The sequence below is a fragment of the Schistocerca americana genome, chromosome X (genome assembly GCF_021461395.2).
Source record: "Schistocerca americana isolate TAMUIC-IGC-003095 chromosome X, iqSchAmer2.1, whole genome shotgun sequence".
Lineage (NCBI taxonomy): Eukaryota > Metazoa > Arthropoda > Insecta > Orthoptera > Acrididae > Schistocerca > Schistocerca americana.
Genome location: NC_060130.1, coordinates 797,687,956 through 797,707,137, shown reverse-complemented (window position 1 = coordinate 797,707,137; position 19,182 = coordinate 797,687,956). Strand labels below are relative to the sequence as shown.

At 39.9% G+C, this 19,182-nt stretch overlaps 1 protein-coding gene across 1 annotated transcript in view; it reads left to right on the top strand.

Annotated features, from left to right (window-relative positions):
- LOC124556540 (cullin-1-like) overlaps positions 1–19,182 on the top strand; it is a 213,784-nt gene that overhangs the window by 145,111 nt on the left and 49,491 nt on the right. The window contains exon 9 of the mRNA XM_047130494.1: positions 16,482–16,745. Within this exon, the coding sequence (XP_046986450.1) occupies positions 16,482–16,745 (264 nt within the window). The remainder of the gene's footprint in view (positions 1–16,481; positions 16,746–19,182) is intronic.

Here is a 19,182-nt window from a genome sequence, read left to right as displayed (position 1 = left end):
AGAATTAACTAGGTCATTAATGGGGCAAATTGGCCATTGTATCTTGTGGTCCACATGGTTTTGCCATCTTTTATAATTACTTTGGGAGTCATTCAGCTAATCCATAATTGGGATTTCAGTCCAAGTTACATTCACTGCTGCAGCAGATTCCTTGACCAGGTGGTCAAAAAATTCACTACTGGTAATTTCACTATATGATTTTGCCCAGTTGAAGATAACAGATTTGTCTTCTCTTCACATCAATAATAGCACTTCAGTGATCATGTCTACAGTAGGGTTTTCAGTCTGCATGTGTACAACAGGGTTTTCACTTTTGCTGTGACTGAAGTTCTTCATAATTGTTAAAACAATTAGTGAATCACTGAGTTATTATGTATAAAGCAGTTGCCATATGTGAGCGCACATGTAGTACTTCTATTATGGCCACAAGTTGCATAGCTTGGTGTTTGGTCTTGTTGCTAATTTAAATAAATCAGACTTCTGTAAACTTGGAATGTAGCACATGTTTCCAGCATAGCTGGTGGTTTTTGAACCATTAGCCTATACATTAATTGGTGCGAAATTTGATGTTACAAACTGCATCAAAATTTTATTATCTGAGTGGGTATTGCTCTCATAAGGCATGGCAGTTTATACCATGTTATAGCAAGAAGTTCATAGCTCTGGTCCCATTGACTGGACAACAGTAATACAGCACGAAGAACAGGACGAGCACTCATTTGTGCTCAGTTAAATAATGATGTTTCTTCAGTGGCTGACCAGAGCGTGCCAAGAGGCCTCTGTAACATGAAAAACACAAGGCACAGAAGAATGTATGGTACAGTAAAACAGCATTGGTACCAAAAAAGCACTGGTAGCGTGGGGAAAAAAAACACTGATCTCATAAGGCACTCAGACCACAAGTTACAGAAAACATCAGTGACAGGGCTGACTTCAATTTCATCACCTGATGACTGCAACTGCTGCAGCATGTGGCAGGCAGGCACCAGTGAGTAGGAGTGGAAGTGATTAGAGGGCAGGTTGGTGTGCCATCCCTCCATTTGTGAGAGGCCATAGGGCAGGACTGAGGATGATGTCATTGAGGTCAGTGGTCAGTACCAGAGGCATCAGCAGGGGCATTGGAGACAACAGTCTCACAGGACCCAGCAGCAGAGGCGGCAGCAGTTGCTGCGGCATCAGGTGCAGCAGAGCCTGCACTGGCAATGACAGTCAAGTAGTGGGGGCAGAGGCAGGAACACCAGTCGGTGAACCCCTCTGCAGTGCGAACTGTCTGCAACACAGGAACAGGCATTGGCAGGGGCAGGGGAAGTGATGGAACGAGCCCCACCATGCGTAGCCGCAGCTGATCAAAGTGATTGGACATTGACCAATCAGGAGCACAGATGACATACAGGCGCCGGTGATGCTCAATTATGGCAGGAACCCAGTTCAGCCAGCAGCCAACACCGCAAGCCCAAACAGGTGCACCTGGCCAGAACTGTCATGGAGCTGGTGACGCCGGTGGAAGCAGCGTTGATTGCAGCAGGTGAAGGAGTGTCCGTGGTTGGCATCCATGTAGCAGCTCTGTCAGGCTCTTGTCCCCCACTAGAGTGAAATGGTACAAACACAAAAAACAGTCTAAAGCAATTTCAGGGGACCTGCCAGATACATACTTCCATATCTGAGTTTTAAACATCCACACCATGCATTCAGCCTCATCATTATATTGAGGATGAAATGGGGAAGCTGTGATATAGCAAACACCACTAGCCTGACAAAAAGATGCAAATTCTCCACAAACAAAGTGGGGCCATTTGTCAGTAACCACAATATATGGAAGCCCCTCAATTGCAAAAATCTTAAACAGGGCCAAAATAGTGGCCGCCATATGTGTGTGGACAGACAACGTGCCACATAGGGAAACTTGGAATAGACACCCACTACAGTGAGCCAATACCGGTTTAGGAAGGGCCCAGCAAAATTTACATGTAGACACTCTCATGGGCACTATGACATCAGTCAAGGAGGAAAAGACGACTGCAGGGCCACCTGTTGCTGAACACAGTGAGCACACACGGCGATAAGCCATGTAATGTCCCTATCTATGCATGGCCAATACACATGCCGGCAGGCCAAATCTTTGGTGCCAGAAGTCCTCCAATGACTGACACACAAAGCTGCAGTACATTACAGCATAAGGAAGTGGGAATCACAACCTGAGGAGCAGTGTCCTGTGTAGCTAACAAAAGAACTCCATTACACAGAAGGGTGGTGTTGGAGAGAGAAGTAACTATGTAAGGGATCCGGGTGTGGCCCAGGGTTTATTCTGCCAACCATATTGCACAAAAGAGAGGACCAGACTAAGTACAGGATCTGTGGTGATGGCTGATGCTAGTGATGGGAAAACCATCGACCAATTTCTGGTTCTCAATATGTAAATAGAAACAAAGCAACTTGTCCCAATCAAACACCAGGTCTGGCCTGATCAGAAAGCAAGATAAGTCATCAGTGTTGGCTTGTTGCGCCGTCGGCCAGTAATGGATCTGATAATGATAACGGGAGAGGAAGAGAGCCCACCACTGCAAACAGTGTGCTCCCTGGTCCAACATGGAAGCTGAAGGGTTAAAAAGAGCAATCAACAGCATGTGATCCATGGAACTTAGAACCATACAAGAAGACATGAAATTTCTTTAAGGCGGATACAATCGCTAAAGCCTCCCTTCCAGTCTGAGAATACCAATGCTGAGCAGGAGTTAAAGTCTTAGAAGCATAAGCAATGGGTCATTCAGAGCTGTCTGCGTATTTGTGTGCCAACACCATGCCAAGACTGTGCTGAGAGGCATCTGTAGCCAACACAAGATGCTGACACAGCTGAAAAGTGGCAAGGCATGGGGCAGATTGAAGTTTAGATAAGCAAAGTGAACGCTCAGTCACAAGCTGGGGGCCAGAGAAAAGGCATATTTTTATGCAAAAGTGTGTGCAGTGGCTGAGCAACACTGGATTTGTCCAGTAAAAACTTATGGTAGTATGCAACTTTACTAGAGATGCCTGTAATTCCTTAATGGAGGTTGGCCAAGGTAAAACTGCAGTTGCATCAACATTGTGATGCAACAGCTTGACCCCCATGCAAGAAACCTCAAAACCTAGGTACACAATTGATGGCTGAAAAAATTGAGATCTGGCAAGATTGCACTGAGACCCGCAGTCCGAAAAACAGAAAACAATGATCACTAAAGTGCTCTTCAGTGGAAGAATCCAAAACAATGATATTCTCAAGGTAGTTTGTGCAACCAATTACAGAGGCTATCAGCTGTTCTAAAAGATGCTAAAAATTACTGGTGCACTAGCAACACCAAAAGGCAAGAATGGATACTGGTATAGGCTGAAAGGTGTATTGGCAACAAAAAGGCACCTAGTGAACTCATCCAAGGGGAACTGGAGGTGTGCTTCTGACAAATCAATGTTGGAAGAGTAGTGGCTGCCTGAAAATTTTGTGAGCAACTCATCAGAGCAGGGCGAAGGGTATGTATCAATCACAGACTGTGCATTAATCATGACATTGAAGTCACCCCATAGATGAAGCTTACATGCCAGCAGCTTAATGATGACCAGTGGTGTAGCCTATTCACTAAAAGAAATAGGCTGAATGACATGGAGCTACATCAAATGGTCTAATTCAGCCTTGACAGATCCATGCAGTGTGACAGGTGTCTGTCAGGCCTGAAAAAAATGAGGGCAGGCGGACTCTTTCCTCGTAATGTGGGCCTGAAAACCAGTAGTACAACCTAGCCAAGGGAAAACAGAAACGAAACTTCAGAGCAGAGGGACTCCAGTTGCTGATACAGAACTTGATCTGACACTAAATTTACCTCATCAGCAATGGAGAAATCTAACGTGTTAAATGCATCTAACCTGAAAAGGTCTCTGGTGTGGGAATGAACCACAGTAAGGAAGGTGAGAGGGCAAAAAACAGATTTGAAAGATACAGGAGTGGAGAACTGACCTAGGATTGGAATCTGCTGTTTATTGTAGCCAACCAACTTCCATGAAACCTGGGTGTAGTAGTGCCTTTAACACATAAGTAAACATCTACAAATAGGGGAAGAGTCCTATTAATCAAGAAGTAATGTGTTTGACATTCATTGATCTGGTTTGAGCTCTTTTGGAAGAAATTTTCCACAGAGGTGCAATCAGTGTCGGTGAATTATGGAGGTTCACACACTTAAGTTAATAGTGAACTTTCAAGGTGTACCACACAGCTTGCCTACAGACCCTCAGCACTTTGTATTGACATATGTTGATTTTTTTCAATACAGATCCATAACAACTTCTTTCACAGTCAGTGGCTAGGCACAATGTAACCTAGTGGAGCATTAGAGCTGTGCGGACATTCCGTCACCACCACAATTGTGTAAAAACCCCTTCAGTTATTTTGATTGCTGCCTTTGATCAGTACTACAGATAATTTTACTGTGAATGTTTCTAAACCATTTCTTGTGAACCACTGTTTGAGTGTGCACATTGCTGTATTCAAATATGCTGTACAACCTTCTAGAGATGTAATCCTCACAGAGTTTCAGAAAATCAAAATTAAAAATTTGTGTGTACATACATTGTGGACAAAATTCATGCTATTGGAATGAAGTAAACTAGCATTCCATTGTAGAAACAATTTTCACCGTCAATTGAAGTAAGACTGATGACCCTGTAGTTTCGTCCCTTTACTCTCCAACCCAGTTGAAGTAATTGACTGAAGCAAGTCAGGTATTTTATGCCACTGAATAACTGTGCATTGATGTGGCTGCAGAAATTTGTTGAATGGCACACTGTATTAAGCTAAGGATGTAATTGATTAGGAGGTTTTACATTTGTTGAGTCATGGGTGAAACAGTGTAGATCTGATACTTGTAAACATCTGAGAGGGAAGAGTGTGTTTCTGTGTGTGTGTGTGTGTGTGTGTGTGTGTGTGTGTGTGTGTGTGTGTTTCTTTGGTGGCTTTGGCTTCAGTCTCAGTTGATACAACAGTAATGAAGTACAGATTACTGGATTGCTGGAGAGAGGAGCAATGCTGAACAAAGGCCCAGTGTGCCAACTAATTTTTCTTACATTTGAAGATTTAAAATACAACAAGGTAAACCACTAACGAGTCAGTTAAGAGAATGGTTACTTGGAGAAATTTCACTATGGTCAGTCAAATGTCCAATTGGCATACAGTTTTCAGCAGTGATAAAAGGTACCACACTATTTGCCAGACAATTCATAGTCAGGAATTAATGCCAAAGTTGCTGTAAACTAATGTCAAAAGTCCAATCAGTAGCCAAGCTAAATTCCAAATCCAAATTGGGGTCATCATAGGCCAATTGTTAATGGCTCATTACTTATGGTTTTATAAAAGAGTGCAAATTGGTCTTAGCATGCCAAGTCAAGCTGCCAGTTATATAGGCTGCTTCACACCCAGCAGTTCTGCACATTACAGCTACAGCTGGTGATTGTCTCTGCTGGCATATACTATCCATTAGGCCCCATCCTGCAGAAATCCTGCATGCACTCCTTATCGATGGCCACATCTGAGGAGATTAAACTTCTCTTCATTGCTATTGGATGGCGATATAATTGAGGAAATGCTGTAGGTTCTTTTATATTGATTGATGGCATTATTTTCATTTTTTGCACCCTGTATTTTGTATGATATGCAAGCTTCTTGGTAACAAACATTACTGTAAGCCAGTCTGCACCAAATTTATTTTGGTTTCAAATACTCTGATCTGTCCATCATATTTTGGGCATGCCTCTAGTATATCAGCTGATAATCATATAGCTGTTTTCAAGGCAAACCAGAATTGAAACCAATTGACACAATGGTGTGGAGTAAATGCACCTACATCAGAGATAAAACAGTTGGCAGCAGGAGTGTCATTCATAGATAAAACTTTATGCATCTAAGAATGAAACATAAGAAGCTTCGAGTCAGCATAGCTGTGATGCTTATGAATTAGGTGGTTAATTATTTAACTAGATGACATGTGTTGAAAACAGTACACACTTTACAAGAAAGGTACATTGAACACTTTGACACATCTGCCTTCTACATCCCAACAAATGTGCAGTGGCTGAACATTATGTTTCCACTGACCATTCCATGGATTACAAGAAAGTCAAGATATTAGCCACAGCCTCATCCTATTGGGATTCAGTGGTCAAGGGAACTGTGGAAATACCATTAGCAGACAACCTGCTCAGCTGATGAGCAGTTCCAGCTCAACAAGTCATGCAAACCACTCACTTCACATCTGTGCTTTCAGAGGAATTATTGTTCCAAGTTTTCACTGTGTGGAATACCAGCATGTGGCATCCATTCTAATAATTAACTATGTAATTCTTAAGCACTATGAATTTTTTGACTTACCACCTGCTGTGTTTTATACTTGGACACAAAGTTTTATCTACGACTGTCACTCTTGTTTCTGACTGTTTTATCTCTGATGCATGCACATTTACTCCAGAGTATTGTGTCAAGTGGCTTTAATTCTGTCATTGATTCATTTTGAAGATGGCTGTATGGTTATCATCTGAAATGTCAGTAGAAGAAATAATGCTATTATGAATTTGTGCCCAAAAGGTGATGGAATATTCTATCCATTGGGAAAACTTCAAGGAACACATATGCTGATTATGTTTTATTCACAGAATTGTGAGCTTCTTGGTACATGATGCATCATTGGAACATTTATTAATTATATATGCAGCAGTGATATGGCATTGTTTTCTGCTATATTCATAACACATATGGGATAGAACTTGAACAATGGGGAAACGTAACACTGTGCTATTCAGTGTGCCATCCAGGTATTTTGACATAGCAAGGTCACTACTGGGCTATGAATGTAACTGTATGCTGACAGGGGCCTCCTGCCTATGTCAACTTGTGTCGTTTCTGAGTCTTCTTAGTGATCATACCACCACCTCGCATTCTGTTTCTGAAGTGGTGGCATCTGGAAGAGATGTCTCAATATTCCAAATTATTCCTTGCTCAGTTATGAGGAACCTAGGTATGTAAGATTCTAGGTTATTTAGAATGATTACTTCATTATTAATCAATGTGTTTGCAGTTGCAACACTCATTGTTTCAACTTTAATTCTGATTCTCCCTGCTGCCAAAATGTTCAATCTGCAGTCTCCTATGTTACCATCATATCAAGCAATTTTTTGCTAAGTGCCACTGAATATAGCCTACTTATAGATACTTCCCACAAGGATGGCAAAAGTGTCACTGTTATGCATCTCATACTTGTTGACTGGGTTCTTTATTAGTGGGTGAAACATTGCTGATATTGTTGCTGCCTGGTACAGGATGCCTGTAGATGGTCTGATTTGATTTAACCACTGGCTGTGTATTGTCTTTGGACAAATTGATCAATACACATCTACATCTACATCTATACTCCGCGAGCCACCTTACGGTGTGTGGCGGAGGGTACTTATTGTACCACTATCTGATCCCCCCTTCCCTGTTCCATTCACAAATTGTGCGTGGGGAGAACGACTGCTTGTAAGTCTCCGTATTTGCTCTAATTTCTCGGATCTTTTCGTTGTGATCATTACGCGAGATATATGTGGGCGGTAGTAATATGTTGCCCATCTCTTCCCGGAATGTGCTCTCTCGTAATTTCGATAATAAACCTCTCCGTATTGCGTAACGCCTTTCTTGAAGTGTCCACCACTGGAGCTTGTTCAGCATCTCCGTAACGCTCTCGCGCTGACTAAATGTCCCCATGACGAATCGCGCTGCTTTTCGCTGGATCATGTCTATCTCTTCTATTAATCCAACCTGGTAAGGGTCCCATACTGATGAGCAATACTCAAGAATCGGACGAACAAGCGTTTTGTAAGCTACTTCTTTCGTCGATGAGTCACATTTTCTTAGAATTCTTCCTATGAATCTCAACCTGGCGCCTGCTTTTCCCACTATTTGTTTTATGTGATCATTCCACTTCAGATCGCTCCGGATAGTAACTCCTAAGTATTTTACGGTCGTTACCGTTTCCAATGATTTACCACCTATGGCATAATCGTACTGGAATGGATTTCTGCCCCTATGTATGCGCATTATATTACATTTATCTACGTTTAGGGAAAGCTGCCAGCTGTCGCACCATGCATTAATCCTCTGCAGGTCCTCCTGGAGTACGTACGAGTCTTCTGATGTTGCTACTTTCTTGTAGACAACCGTGTCATCTGCAAATAGCCTCACGGAGCTACCGATGTTGTCAACTAAGTCATTTATGTATATTGTAAACAATAAAGGTCCTATCACGCTTCCCTGCGGTACTCCCGAAATTACCTCTACATCTGCAGATTTTGAACCGTTAAGAATGACATGTTGTGTTCTTTCTTCTAGGAAATCCTGAATCCAATCACAAACCTGGTCCGATATTCCGTAAGCTCGTATTTTTTTCACTAAACGTAAGTGCGGAACCGTATCAAATGCCTTCCTGAAGTCCAGGAATACGGCATCAATCTGCTCGCCAGTGTCTACGGCACTGTGAATTTCTTGGGCAAATAGGGCGAGCTGAGTTTCACATGATCTCTGTTTGCGGAATCCATGTTGGTTATGATGAAGGAGATTTGTATTATCTAAGAACGTCATAATACGAGAACATAAAACATGTTCCATTATTCTACAACAGATTGACGTAAGCGAAATAGGCCTATAATTATTCGCATCTGATTTATGACCCTTCTTGAAAATGGGAACGACCTGCGCTTTCTTCCAGTCGCTAGGTACTTTACGTTCTTCCAGCGATCTACGATAAATTGCTGATAGAAAGGGGGCAAGTTCTTTAGCATAATCACTGTAGAATCTTAAGGGTATCTCGTCTGGTCCGGATGCTTTTCCGCTACTAAGTGATAGCAGTTGTTTTTCAATTCCGATATCGTTTATTTCAATATTTTCCATTTTGGCGTCCGTGCGACGGCTGAAGTCAGGGACCGTGTTACGATTTTCCGCAGTGAAACAGTTTCGGAACACTGAATTCAGTATTTCTGCCTTTCTTCGGTCGTCCTCTGTTTCGGTGCCATCGTGGTCAACGAGTGACTGAATAGGGGATTTAGATCCACTTACCGATTTTACATATGACCAAAACTTTTTAGGGTTCTTGTTTAGATTGTTTGCCAATGTTTTATGTTCGAATTTGTTGAATGCTTCTCTCATTGCTCTCTTTACGCTCTTTTTCGCTTCGTTCAGCTTTTCCTTATCAGCTATGATTCGACTACTCTTAAACCTATGATGAAGCTTTCTTTGTTTCCGTAGTACCTTTCGTACATGATTGTTATACCACGGTGGATCTTTCCCCTCGCTTTGGACCTTAGTCGGTACGAACTTATCTAAGGCGTACTGGACGATGTTTCTGAATTTTTTCCATTTTTGTTCCACATCCTCTTCCTCAGAAATGAACGTTTGATGGTGGTCACTCAGATATTCTGCGATTTGTGCCCTATCACTCTTGTTAAGCAAATATATTTTCCTTCCTTTCTTGGCATTTCTTATTACACTTGTAGTCATTGTGAACTTTGTTGAACAGTTACTAGCCCATCTTCTCCATGTTGCCTTTTCATCAGTTGATTTGTGATCAGCTGCTCTTGGCTGGTGACTGAAAGGGCTCCACAAATAAATTCATCCATCTGGTTTCCTCCTTGTTCAGGTATTGTACTAAACTATAAATAATGTGAAACATGCCATGCAGTGAAGTTGATACAGCTTTACAGAGTTTTGGCAGTACCGTGCCTTTATGGTACTGGCCACTGTCACACCAATCACATGGAAGAAAGGTAAACATGCTGGTACGTCTGAGTATCCTAAAATTCTGTCATCAGGAAGATATAAACTATAATATAGGAAACACTGTGCCAGGTGACCGTGTTCGTGAGTGATGCTTATTCAGTCAGTTGGAGAGCAATCTGAATGGTATGCTAGAAGAGCAACTTCTATACTACAGGCATTGCTAGGCAGTTGTTTCCCAGTCTTAATATTCATTCAAAAGTTTCATTAGGAATGGCACAATCTGAGGTGCTGTCTGTTGCTGAACTTCATTGTGGATGTTATCTGGCCTGGTGTTTTTATCGGATTTCAGTTTAGTCAGTGATAGCATAACTGACTCTTTCATAAATGTGGCTGTGAAATTCTCTTCAGTATCTTCCATATCTGGTGTTGTATATACACTTGAGTGTCTCTGTTAGGGTCATTGTCACAGTATAGATTCTGTAACAAATATTCAGCAATCTCTCCACCCTTGAGTCATTGATCAATCATTTAGCTTCAGTGTGGATGATATAACGTGTGTTTTGACTAGTTGTGGCAGGAGGTTGTAGATCCTGTTCTAGATGTTATATTGTATCAGTGCACTTTGGTAATGTTCCCATTTACTTAGCTTAGTCTATAGTAAAATGGAACTGTAATGATTTTCACAGTGTCTGTAACTAATGAGCCTGGTTTTTCTTTCCTGTGTCATTTAAGGCTCTGACATAGCCTTATGGGCATTCTCAACATCTGAAATAGATTGATCAGCTAGGGGTCCACATCTGTGTTGCTGAATTGCTTCGTTGTTGTAGATATTGGTGCTGAATGAGTCGAACTAATAATTGTGCCCTAAAGCCTATACTATTTACCACTGTATGGAAAAGATATGACCCGATAATATCCCTCAGTTTCTCTCAGTCTGCATTCTAAAGACTGAATTACATTTCAGATTTTGTTTTATTACATCTCTGATGGGGGTCTCCATAGGACTACCAAATTTTTTTCTTTGCAGTAAATCCACCAATTGAGGATGGAGATGTTGATATTCATAATGATCCCACATAGTTGTGTTCAGTTGCCTTACTCTGTTTAAAGATAAGAGCTCCACATCTTCTATCACATCCTGGATCAGCCTACCCCTTTTATTGGTTTGGTTCCCGTTTCACACTGCAGATCCTGTATGTATATCTTATCTAATTAACAAGTTAGTCCTGCAACCATATAGTGCTATAACATGTATTAAACTCCTGTAGGGCCCTATTTCTTGGGAGTACTATGTAAATGAAGAAGTTATCATCAGTGTCCCTGTGGGTTGGGGAACCTTCATCATCACAGTGTATTACATGTCCACATCCATCTCTTCAGTTGCCTTGAAAATCTCTACAGTCTTCAGAGTAATACTCTTTGCATTAAGTTATAAGACTTTGAGGTTTGAAAAGTTACTGGAATATAGTAAAATTTTGCCAAGTGTTCTGGGTAGTAAGTTTATCCTGTCTTCAACCCTTACTATATTTCTTCATATTTATTGAAGATGCAGGCCCTCTCCCTTCCATGAACATTCTTCTCACAATAGATCATTTTGTTCCCAAATTCAATTGGTAGATTGTACACAGAGCATCATGTGATAGTCGACTCCATTGTTGGGAATGTGATGGTATTCCCTTTGGGATGGCTCAACTATGCCAGAAGACCATTTGACACTGCTGTTGTTTCTCTATTACAATTCACAGTGTATTTCCTAGTAACATATCTGTGAGTTGCAGTGTAGATTATGATGATAATGATTATGATTATAATTATGATTATGATTATGAGGAGGAGGAGGAGGAAGAAGTGGTGGTGATGGTTGTGGTGGCTGTTAAGATTATTAACTTCTCACTTGCCGTTCTATCTACATCCATTACCTCCAAAAGACTGCATCCTTTATTCATAACTTCATGTAGCAAAGTCACCAGAGTACATTTCAGCAGGTTTCATCTGCTCATAATTTAAGCAATATACAAATATATCTATGCACTGCTTCCATTGCCAATGATTCAGGCACCTCACCATGTTGCGTGAAAGTCTGGCAAATGAGGTTCAGCATCCCATGACGCAAATAACCTAATCCCCAATTAAGCTGCGTTGATTACTTTGGAGAGCTGCCTAGTGTGTGGAGTGGGGAAGTCCATTCTTCATTGAAGAGAAACTGAGCTAAGAGTATAACACACTCAGAGAGGGAAAAAATGTTTTAATGCTTTCCAAGACTACACTTTCATAAAGTCAGTAATGAAGTAACCTAGACCAGATACCAATTGTCATTAAACATTTCATCAAGAATTTGAAACCATATGTATAGAAAATTTTGCAATCATTGCCCAACAGGGTGTTAAGTTTTTCTTGAGAAAGGCCTGATCATAGAAATTGACCAGTTGCATGTACAAATAAATAACTCAGAGAATAAAGTGTAATTCAAACCAAATACTGGTATTAACATGTAAATGATGACAGTTACTTAAAATACAAAACACCTGCACTTCTGTATGCAACTGCAGAATGTGAAACGGATAAAACCTATGAATATGCCCAGAAAGGAACAAACAACAGCAACAGAATACTGTATCTTCCAGGTGAGGTGATAAAGAAAAACAAAAATCAAGGAGAGCAACAAATCTTGAAGTTCCAGTTCAACGTCACCAGATTATGGCCTTGTCTGGTGGATCAGAGGATGACAGTCCTGATCATGAAGTTGTTACTGATGTCTGCCTGAGGGAGCCACTGTAAACTCCTCACTTTTACAATTTTCTGACTCTGTCAGAAATACATTGATGAAGAAAGAGAAAAGCATAACCCCTAACATGGCTGCTACATTATGCTCAAGGAAGAAATGAAACTGCTGGGAACAGCGTAGCTCATATGCTTGTGTCTGCTCTAAACAGATTTTAAGGATTCTGATTCCCCTGTGTCAAGAGATTAGTATCACTACAAAAAGTCAGTTGCTGTTGCAGTTTATGTACTGAATAAATTGATGAAACATTCCTCTAACTGCTCCAGCCCATTCCTTGTTTGAGTGGAGAACACCAGTGTAGTGGTACTCTACACTCTGGTACAAGTCAGATGAGTGTCCAGCATTCATCCATGATAGAATTATTGCTGAAACAGGCATTTGAGACTTAGTATCCACCAGTAATGAAGTTTACAACCATCCCTCCTCCAGCTATGACTCTGATTCATGGCATGTGACTAATTTTACCCCTTAAACATGGAAGGACCATAGTTTTCAGAGAAATTATTTTAGTGGTACTGTCATTAGCTATGTAAGAAAGATCTTGGATTATATAATCAGCTGCTGCCTTGTCTGTGTCTTAGAGTCCAGATAACTCCTTAGCCACTTTTAGTGTAGTTTCAGGAGATATTGTTCCAGCATCAATAACTTAAAAACCAGCTGGAGTCAGTTATACAGCAGGATTTCCTGCACAGGCAATTGGTTGTTTCTGAGACCTTGAAGTTTCTGCCATACCACTACTTTTAATGTCCTCGGACAGTTCCATATGTGGGACATGCAGAGACATCTACCCCTACATTTTTTCTGTTCTGCACCCCAGGAACTGGCAGATCATACTGTTGCATGACTACTTAGGAATCTCTTTTGAGTGCCTTTTGGAAATTGTGCATATTAGCAGATATCGATGTGTTGCTCAAAGTGTGAAGCAAATAATCACTTTAACTTCATAGAAGGCTCAGAATTATTTGAGATCATATGATACTTTGGAAAAGAAATCACCTAAATATGTTTTTCCTAACTTCGATGATCTTTTTAATAAACATCATACTTCACCAGTTTGTATACTTACAGATCAATACTGGGGAATTTCCTCACCTGTCCTGTGGTTTTCTCTTATCATCTCTTTAGGGACTGCCTTCCAGAAACATTTACCGTTTGCAGTCTGAGCTTTGCATGATCCTGAAAGCATTGGAGCTGATGGGATGTATTCAAGGGAAGAAATGTCTCATCTATTCCAATTCACTTATCAAGACAGAGGTTCTTTCATAGATATATTGAACATGGAAAATGATCCAGAAGGTGCAGTACCTCCTAGTCCTGCTACTAAAGCACAGAAGGGGACAGTCAGCTTTGTACTGTTGTACAGATGCATAAGAGAATGCAGCAAATGAAAACACCTATTGTGGTGACACTTGGTACTCTTGTATAGATGTGTAAGGGTATGCAGCAATTGAAGACACCTGTTATGGTAACAAAGTTGAACCATATGCCGTTCTTCTGTGAGCTCGTCAATTGGCATGTTGTTGAAGCAGGTTCTGCACCAATCAGAGAATGAGTGACTGGAGGTGAGACAGAAGAAGCAATAAGTGGCAAAAGCAACAATCTGACTGAGGCTTTCCTCCCTCCATTCCATAAGGTGCAATGAAGCCTCACTTACTCATCATCATATTGGGCGTAGACAAGCTATGCATGTCATTTTATTCTTGCAAGTGACTGTGACATATTCATTTCAGAATGCCACAACTTAATGGACATGTTTTATATTCAGAACAGAGGACAAAAGTAAGTGTAAGAGAAAACCTCAATTCATTTTAGCTGACAAAGAGATGACTGTGTTGTGCATTTTGAAGTTTTACATATTTTCTGGGCTCTGTATAAAAGTTTTAAATTACGTTATCAGATGTTTTTGACATTTTATGTTCTCAACCATACGTACTGCCATGTATTTAATGATGGTAAAGACCATGATGTCACCATCATATCAAGCATGTAAAGTGATGAAGTTTGATATCACCTCTAATCAGTGTTGTCAATACTCTGAAACATGCCCCTGAAAATGTGATTTTATAGAATTGTATAACTATTTATTGTGAATAATGTGGTACACTGGTTAAGGTGGTAAACTGGAATCACATTCAGGAGCAGTTGGTTTCAAATCCCTGTTTGGCTGCCCTCATTTATATCTTCTGTAATTTCTGTAAATCACTAAGTAAAATGCTGGGATAGGTATTTTGATATGGACACATCTGTGTCTCTGCTACCCCTCCCCCAGCCATCCAAATTTTTGTCCAATTTGAGCTTTTGCTGCCATATCTTTCCTCACAATAAATTCACATTTTCCTCACACAGACAAGTAAATATAACAGTGTGGTGGTTCAGTGCTGAAAAGTTATTGTTCAGTCCATATAAGTGTACAGTACATGAACAAAATCGCCAGATTTATCAAAGATTTGGTGCATATGGAGTTTATATTATTGCTAATGTATATCATGTAATAATAATAATAATAATAATAATAATCCATTTGACCATGACATAGTAGCCCAGAACATTTTATTAAATGTGCTTCTAGCTATGTTTATACCCATTTTTAACTCTGATGAGTCATGCTGTGAATCCCAGTGCCCTTTCTTGTGCAAGTTTAGTTTGTTTGAATGCTTTCTTTCTACACAATAAGTTTTCAAGACGAGATGTCTTATATGGTGGTTGAAGACTAACAGACAATGTAATACTTACAATGTTCTTTTTTAGTCTGAGAATGTTCACCAAGAAATAATTTTGTGAAATATGCTGAATAAACTAATTTCTGCATTTTTAAATTACATGTAGTTGTACTCTTGTGTACTACAAATATAAATGAAATAAGGCACTTCATTAAGTGTGGGTTGAGGTTTTTTAATTCTGATTGTGGTCTACTTGTAGTCCCCAAAAAACAGAACACTTTCAACTTCTTGTATTTCATTTTTGAGCAGATTGTAGTTGGTGTTGTTTCATGACAAATGGAGAACTACATGTATTGAGCCTTGTGAAAACTGCCATTGTTAACTTTGAACCATCTGTTTATATTTTCAGATTTTTCACAGGCTGCTTTTTGCTCAGATGAGTGTTACTGTTTTTTAATTCGTGTATTTATATCATTTGCGAAATGGACAGCATTTTATCTTGTGACATTGCAAACAAAAGATAATTAATCTACATTAGAAGCAACAAAGGACCAAAGATAGAACACAGGGGAGGACCAGGTTTTGCATGAGAATATTATGGTGCTCACAGTCAAAAATCTTTGCTGAGTTATGAAATAGTCCTAATAGTAATAATTTCTGATTGGTTGATTATAATACATCTTAACAAGATGAATGCAGACTGTTCAGTTGACAGCCTTTATCAGTATTCATATTCTTTGCCAATGACAATGTTTTTCTATACAAAATGTACATCTCTTCCTATGGCTTTTTTTAAATGCTTGTATTAATGAAATTTGGTGATCTCTTACCATTGTTTTGTCTCCTTTTTGTGAACTAGAAAATATTGCCGAGAAGTGAGAATATTGTCAATACTTTAATATATTACAAAGCTTATTTGAACAAAACAAATAAACAAACATGTAATATAGTTGACAGCACTGACTATTTGTTTTGAAGTTGTAGGATGAAACTGAATTTCATCAAATTTGTCTATGAATACTTTTCTTAAGAGTTTAAGGAACAATTCATGGCTTAGTTAGCTGCTACTGACAAATATGGCACAGAACAAGATTAAATGTACATTTAAAATGAAATATTACTGAATATATTTAACTTTATTATTGGTCACAGAGAATTTCATACATATTTTGATGCTACACAATGTAGTTCTCAGACTTTAGTGTACTGCCATTCTTGACAAATTTAACAAGAATTTAGTAACATTGCTGTGCATAATGATATAAAATATTTGTTTCAGGATCCAAAAATTTATGTGGAGATTATACTGGAAGTGTATAAGAAATACAATTATTTGGTTTTGACATCTTTTAAGAATGATGCGGGATTTGCTGCTGCTCTTGACAAAGCTTGTGGAAAATTTATCAATGGAAATTCAGTGACAAAACTGGCAAATAGTTCATCCAAGTCACCAGAACTACTTGCAAAATTTTGTGATTTAGTGCTGAAAAAAAGCAGCAGAATTCCTGAAGAAGCAGAACTCGAGGATACACTCAATCAAGTTGTACGTAAAATTCAGTTTTTTTCATGGAGTGATGCAAGCAAACATTTTGCAAATTGAAATTTTGCAATTATTGAAATTAAGCTTAAGTATACTGATTATCTAGAACAAGTCAGTCAGTTGTCTGAATTTGGGAATGGATATTATAAGTCCATTCCTCAAGTCGCAAGGCTATTTTTGTCATATGAACAGTGAGAAACCAATATTTTATATTTAGTTTTATCTACAGTAAAAGATAAAAATTACAAGGAGATATCTCAGATGTGCAGGTAGCAGTAAAGCAATCCCTCCCACCAGTGTGTACCAGCATATACTGCAACTCATTACCCCAGTCCTTCTTACAAGCTTCAATGATTTGCTGGTGCTGTTTTTGCTCCCATGTTTATCTCTGTACTCTGACATGCATTCAGTAGGAATACATGTGTGGGAAAGTGGCTTCTGTATCTCATAGCAGAAGATGGTTCTGGGCAGTATGGCTGCTAACTGATTGCTGTTGTCCAGTACTGAAATGACAACTGATCAGCTACATTGTTGCACATCTGTCTGCATTTTGCTATGGTGACTGTACTTTTCACAGAATTGGAATACACACTTAATACCTTTCATGCTTTAAAATGTGGAAAGCCCAGCACCAATATGATCTCTGTGATCTGAAGCAATGAAATTGCACACCTTGCCAGTCTTGCACTCAGCTACATTGCTGACAGCCAGTGCAGTATCTAGTGACATCCCAGTTAAATGAATCACTAAACTGCTCATGAGACTGTGTCAAGCACAGACTACCAATGAGCAGTTTTTCTCATGTATATGGTTGTAGTAGCAGTTGTTTGGTTTGCTTTTGCTTGCCTAACTAAGAAAATGAAGTACCCAGAAAACATGGTCGGATGTCAGTGTAATTTTGTATCCACACATATTAGTGTTGTTTGTGTTTAGTGTTGTTACCAGACATGGTAGGGTATGGAAGGGATGTGAACATCACCAGGTGTTGAGAGATCACTGTGAAGGACATGGAGATGCCATGTACTTGTGAGAGACAGTGTTATCAGCAGCTGACAGAGTTTGAAAGGGGTCTCGTTGTGGGTGTCGACCTGCTGGTCCAATCATGTAATATCCAGATTTGTAGAGCATTCAGATGTGGAAGTGGTCCAGCGTTTGACTGTATGGAAAGGTGAGGATAGGCAAACTTATCAAGACACCAGCTGACATCATATGGCCAAGAGAGGATTGCCATATTTGGCACCAAGCACACTGTAGCCCATTCATACCTGCACTGCTAGAACAAGTAATGGCCTCCTTGTAACATTGTGTGTCATCCCACACCATTGGTTGGAGAATAGCAGCAGCCAGACTAGAGAATACTGTCCCATGCATAGGCTGCCGTTAAAACCACAACACAGACAGCTGTGTTTGGAGTGGGGCTGTGACCAGGAAGCAGTGGGGTGTCACAGTGGGTCAGCTGTTGGCCTCGCCAGGTTATTCTGTTTCCTCCATGCCTCTCTGTTCCATAAGTGGAATGCACACACTTGTGTTTTGGAGGGGTGGAATAGGCTTGGAAGAATTGAACAAAGCTGTTATAGGCTGATTACCAGTAACGAAACAGAACTTCCATTTATACAAGTATTGGTGGAACTTGGTAATCCGATAGTTAAAGGTGAGTGCCTCTTTTTCATGTTGACTATAATTGTACTGTGCTTTGTTGAGAGTTTTTGAGGCAAAAGCAATGGACCTGTCAGATAAACCAATTCTGTGGGAGAACACAGCTCCAGTCCTATAAGAAGAAGCATTTCCTATGAGAAGATGCATCCACAGCTAGCTGTGCAAGGAAACACATTTTGTAACATCCCAAAAAGTTGCTGGCAAATTACACACACCAAGTAATAGTATTTTGTGACCATTGTATGCAGACAAAACAGAAGCAGGCTTCTGTAGCTGTAGGCTACCAATCATTTTGGTGGTGTCTGTATTGATGAGGGGAACAGGTGCACCTATTGTTCTCTGAGCCACTTGTAACCAGACAAAAGTTTGTTCTTCTGTCTGGGGACTACAGCAGAGACTTCTGTAAAGCTGAATAGGGAGCATTGGTCAGTGTCAGCTGTAGTGGCAGTGACAATATGACATTCATTTCCTGAAAGTTATACTGAAGCCATGCACTCTGGCTGCCTCATAAACAGACAGTCTACATATGACCTTGCTTACCACACTGAAAACACTTTGAATTACACCAAGGACAAGCTTTTCTATCATGCCTAGAAAAAAACCAAGGATAAGCTTTCCTCACATTATTCTGAAGTACACCATGTGCACCATGAGACCAAAAAGCTTCACTTTTACTTTTACAGTTAATCTAAACTCTTTTTTTATTTGGTTTTACGTTCGCTTTAGACTGAATGCCTTATGCACTGTGAATACAAGAAATAGATGGTGACTCAAAATCAGTTGT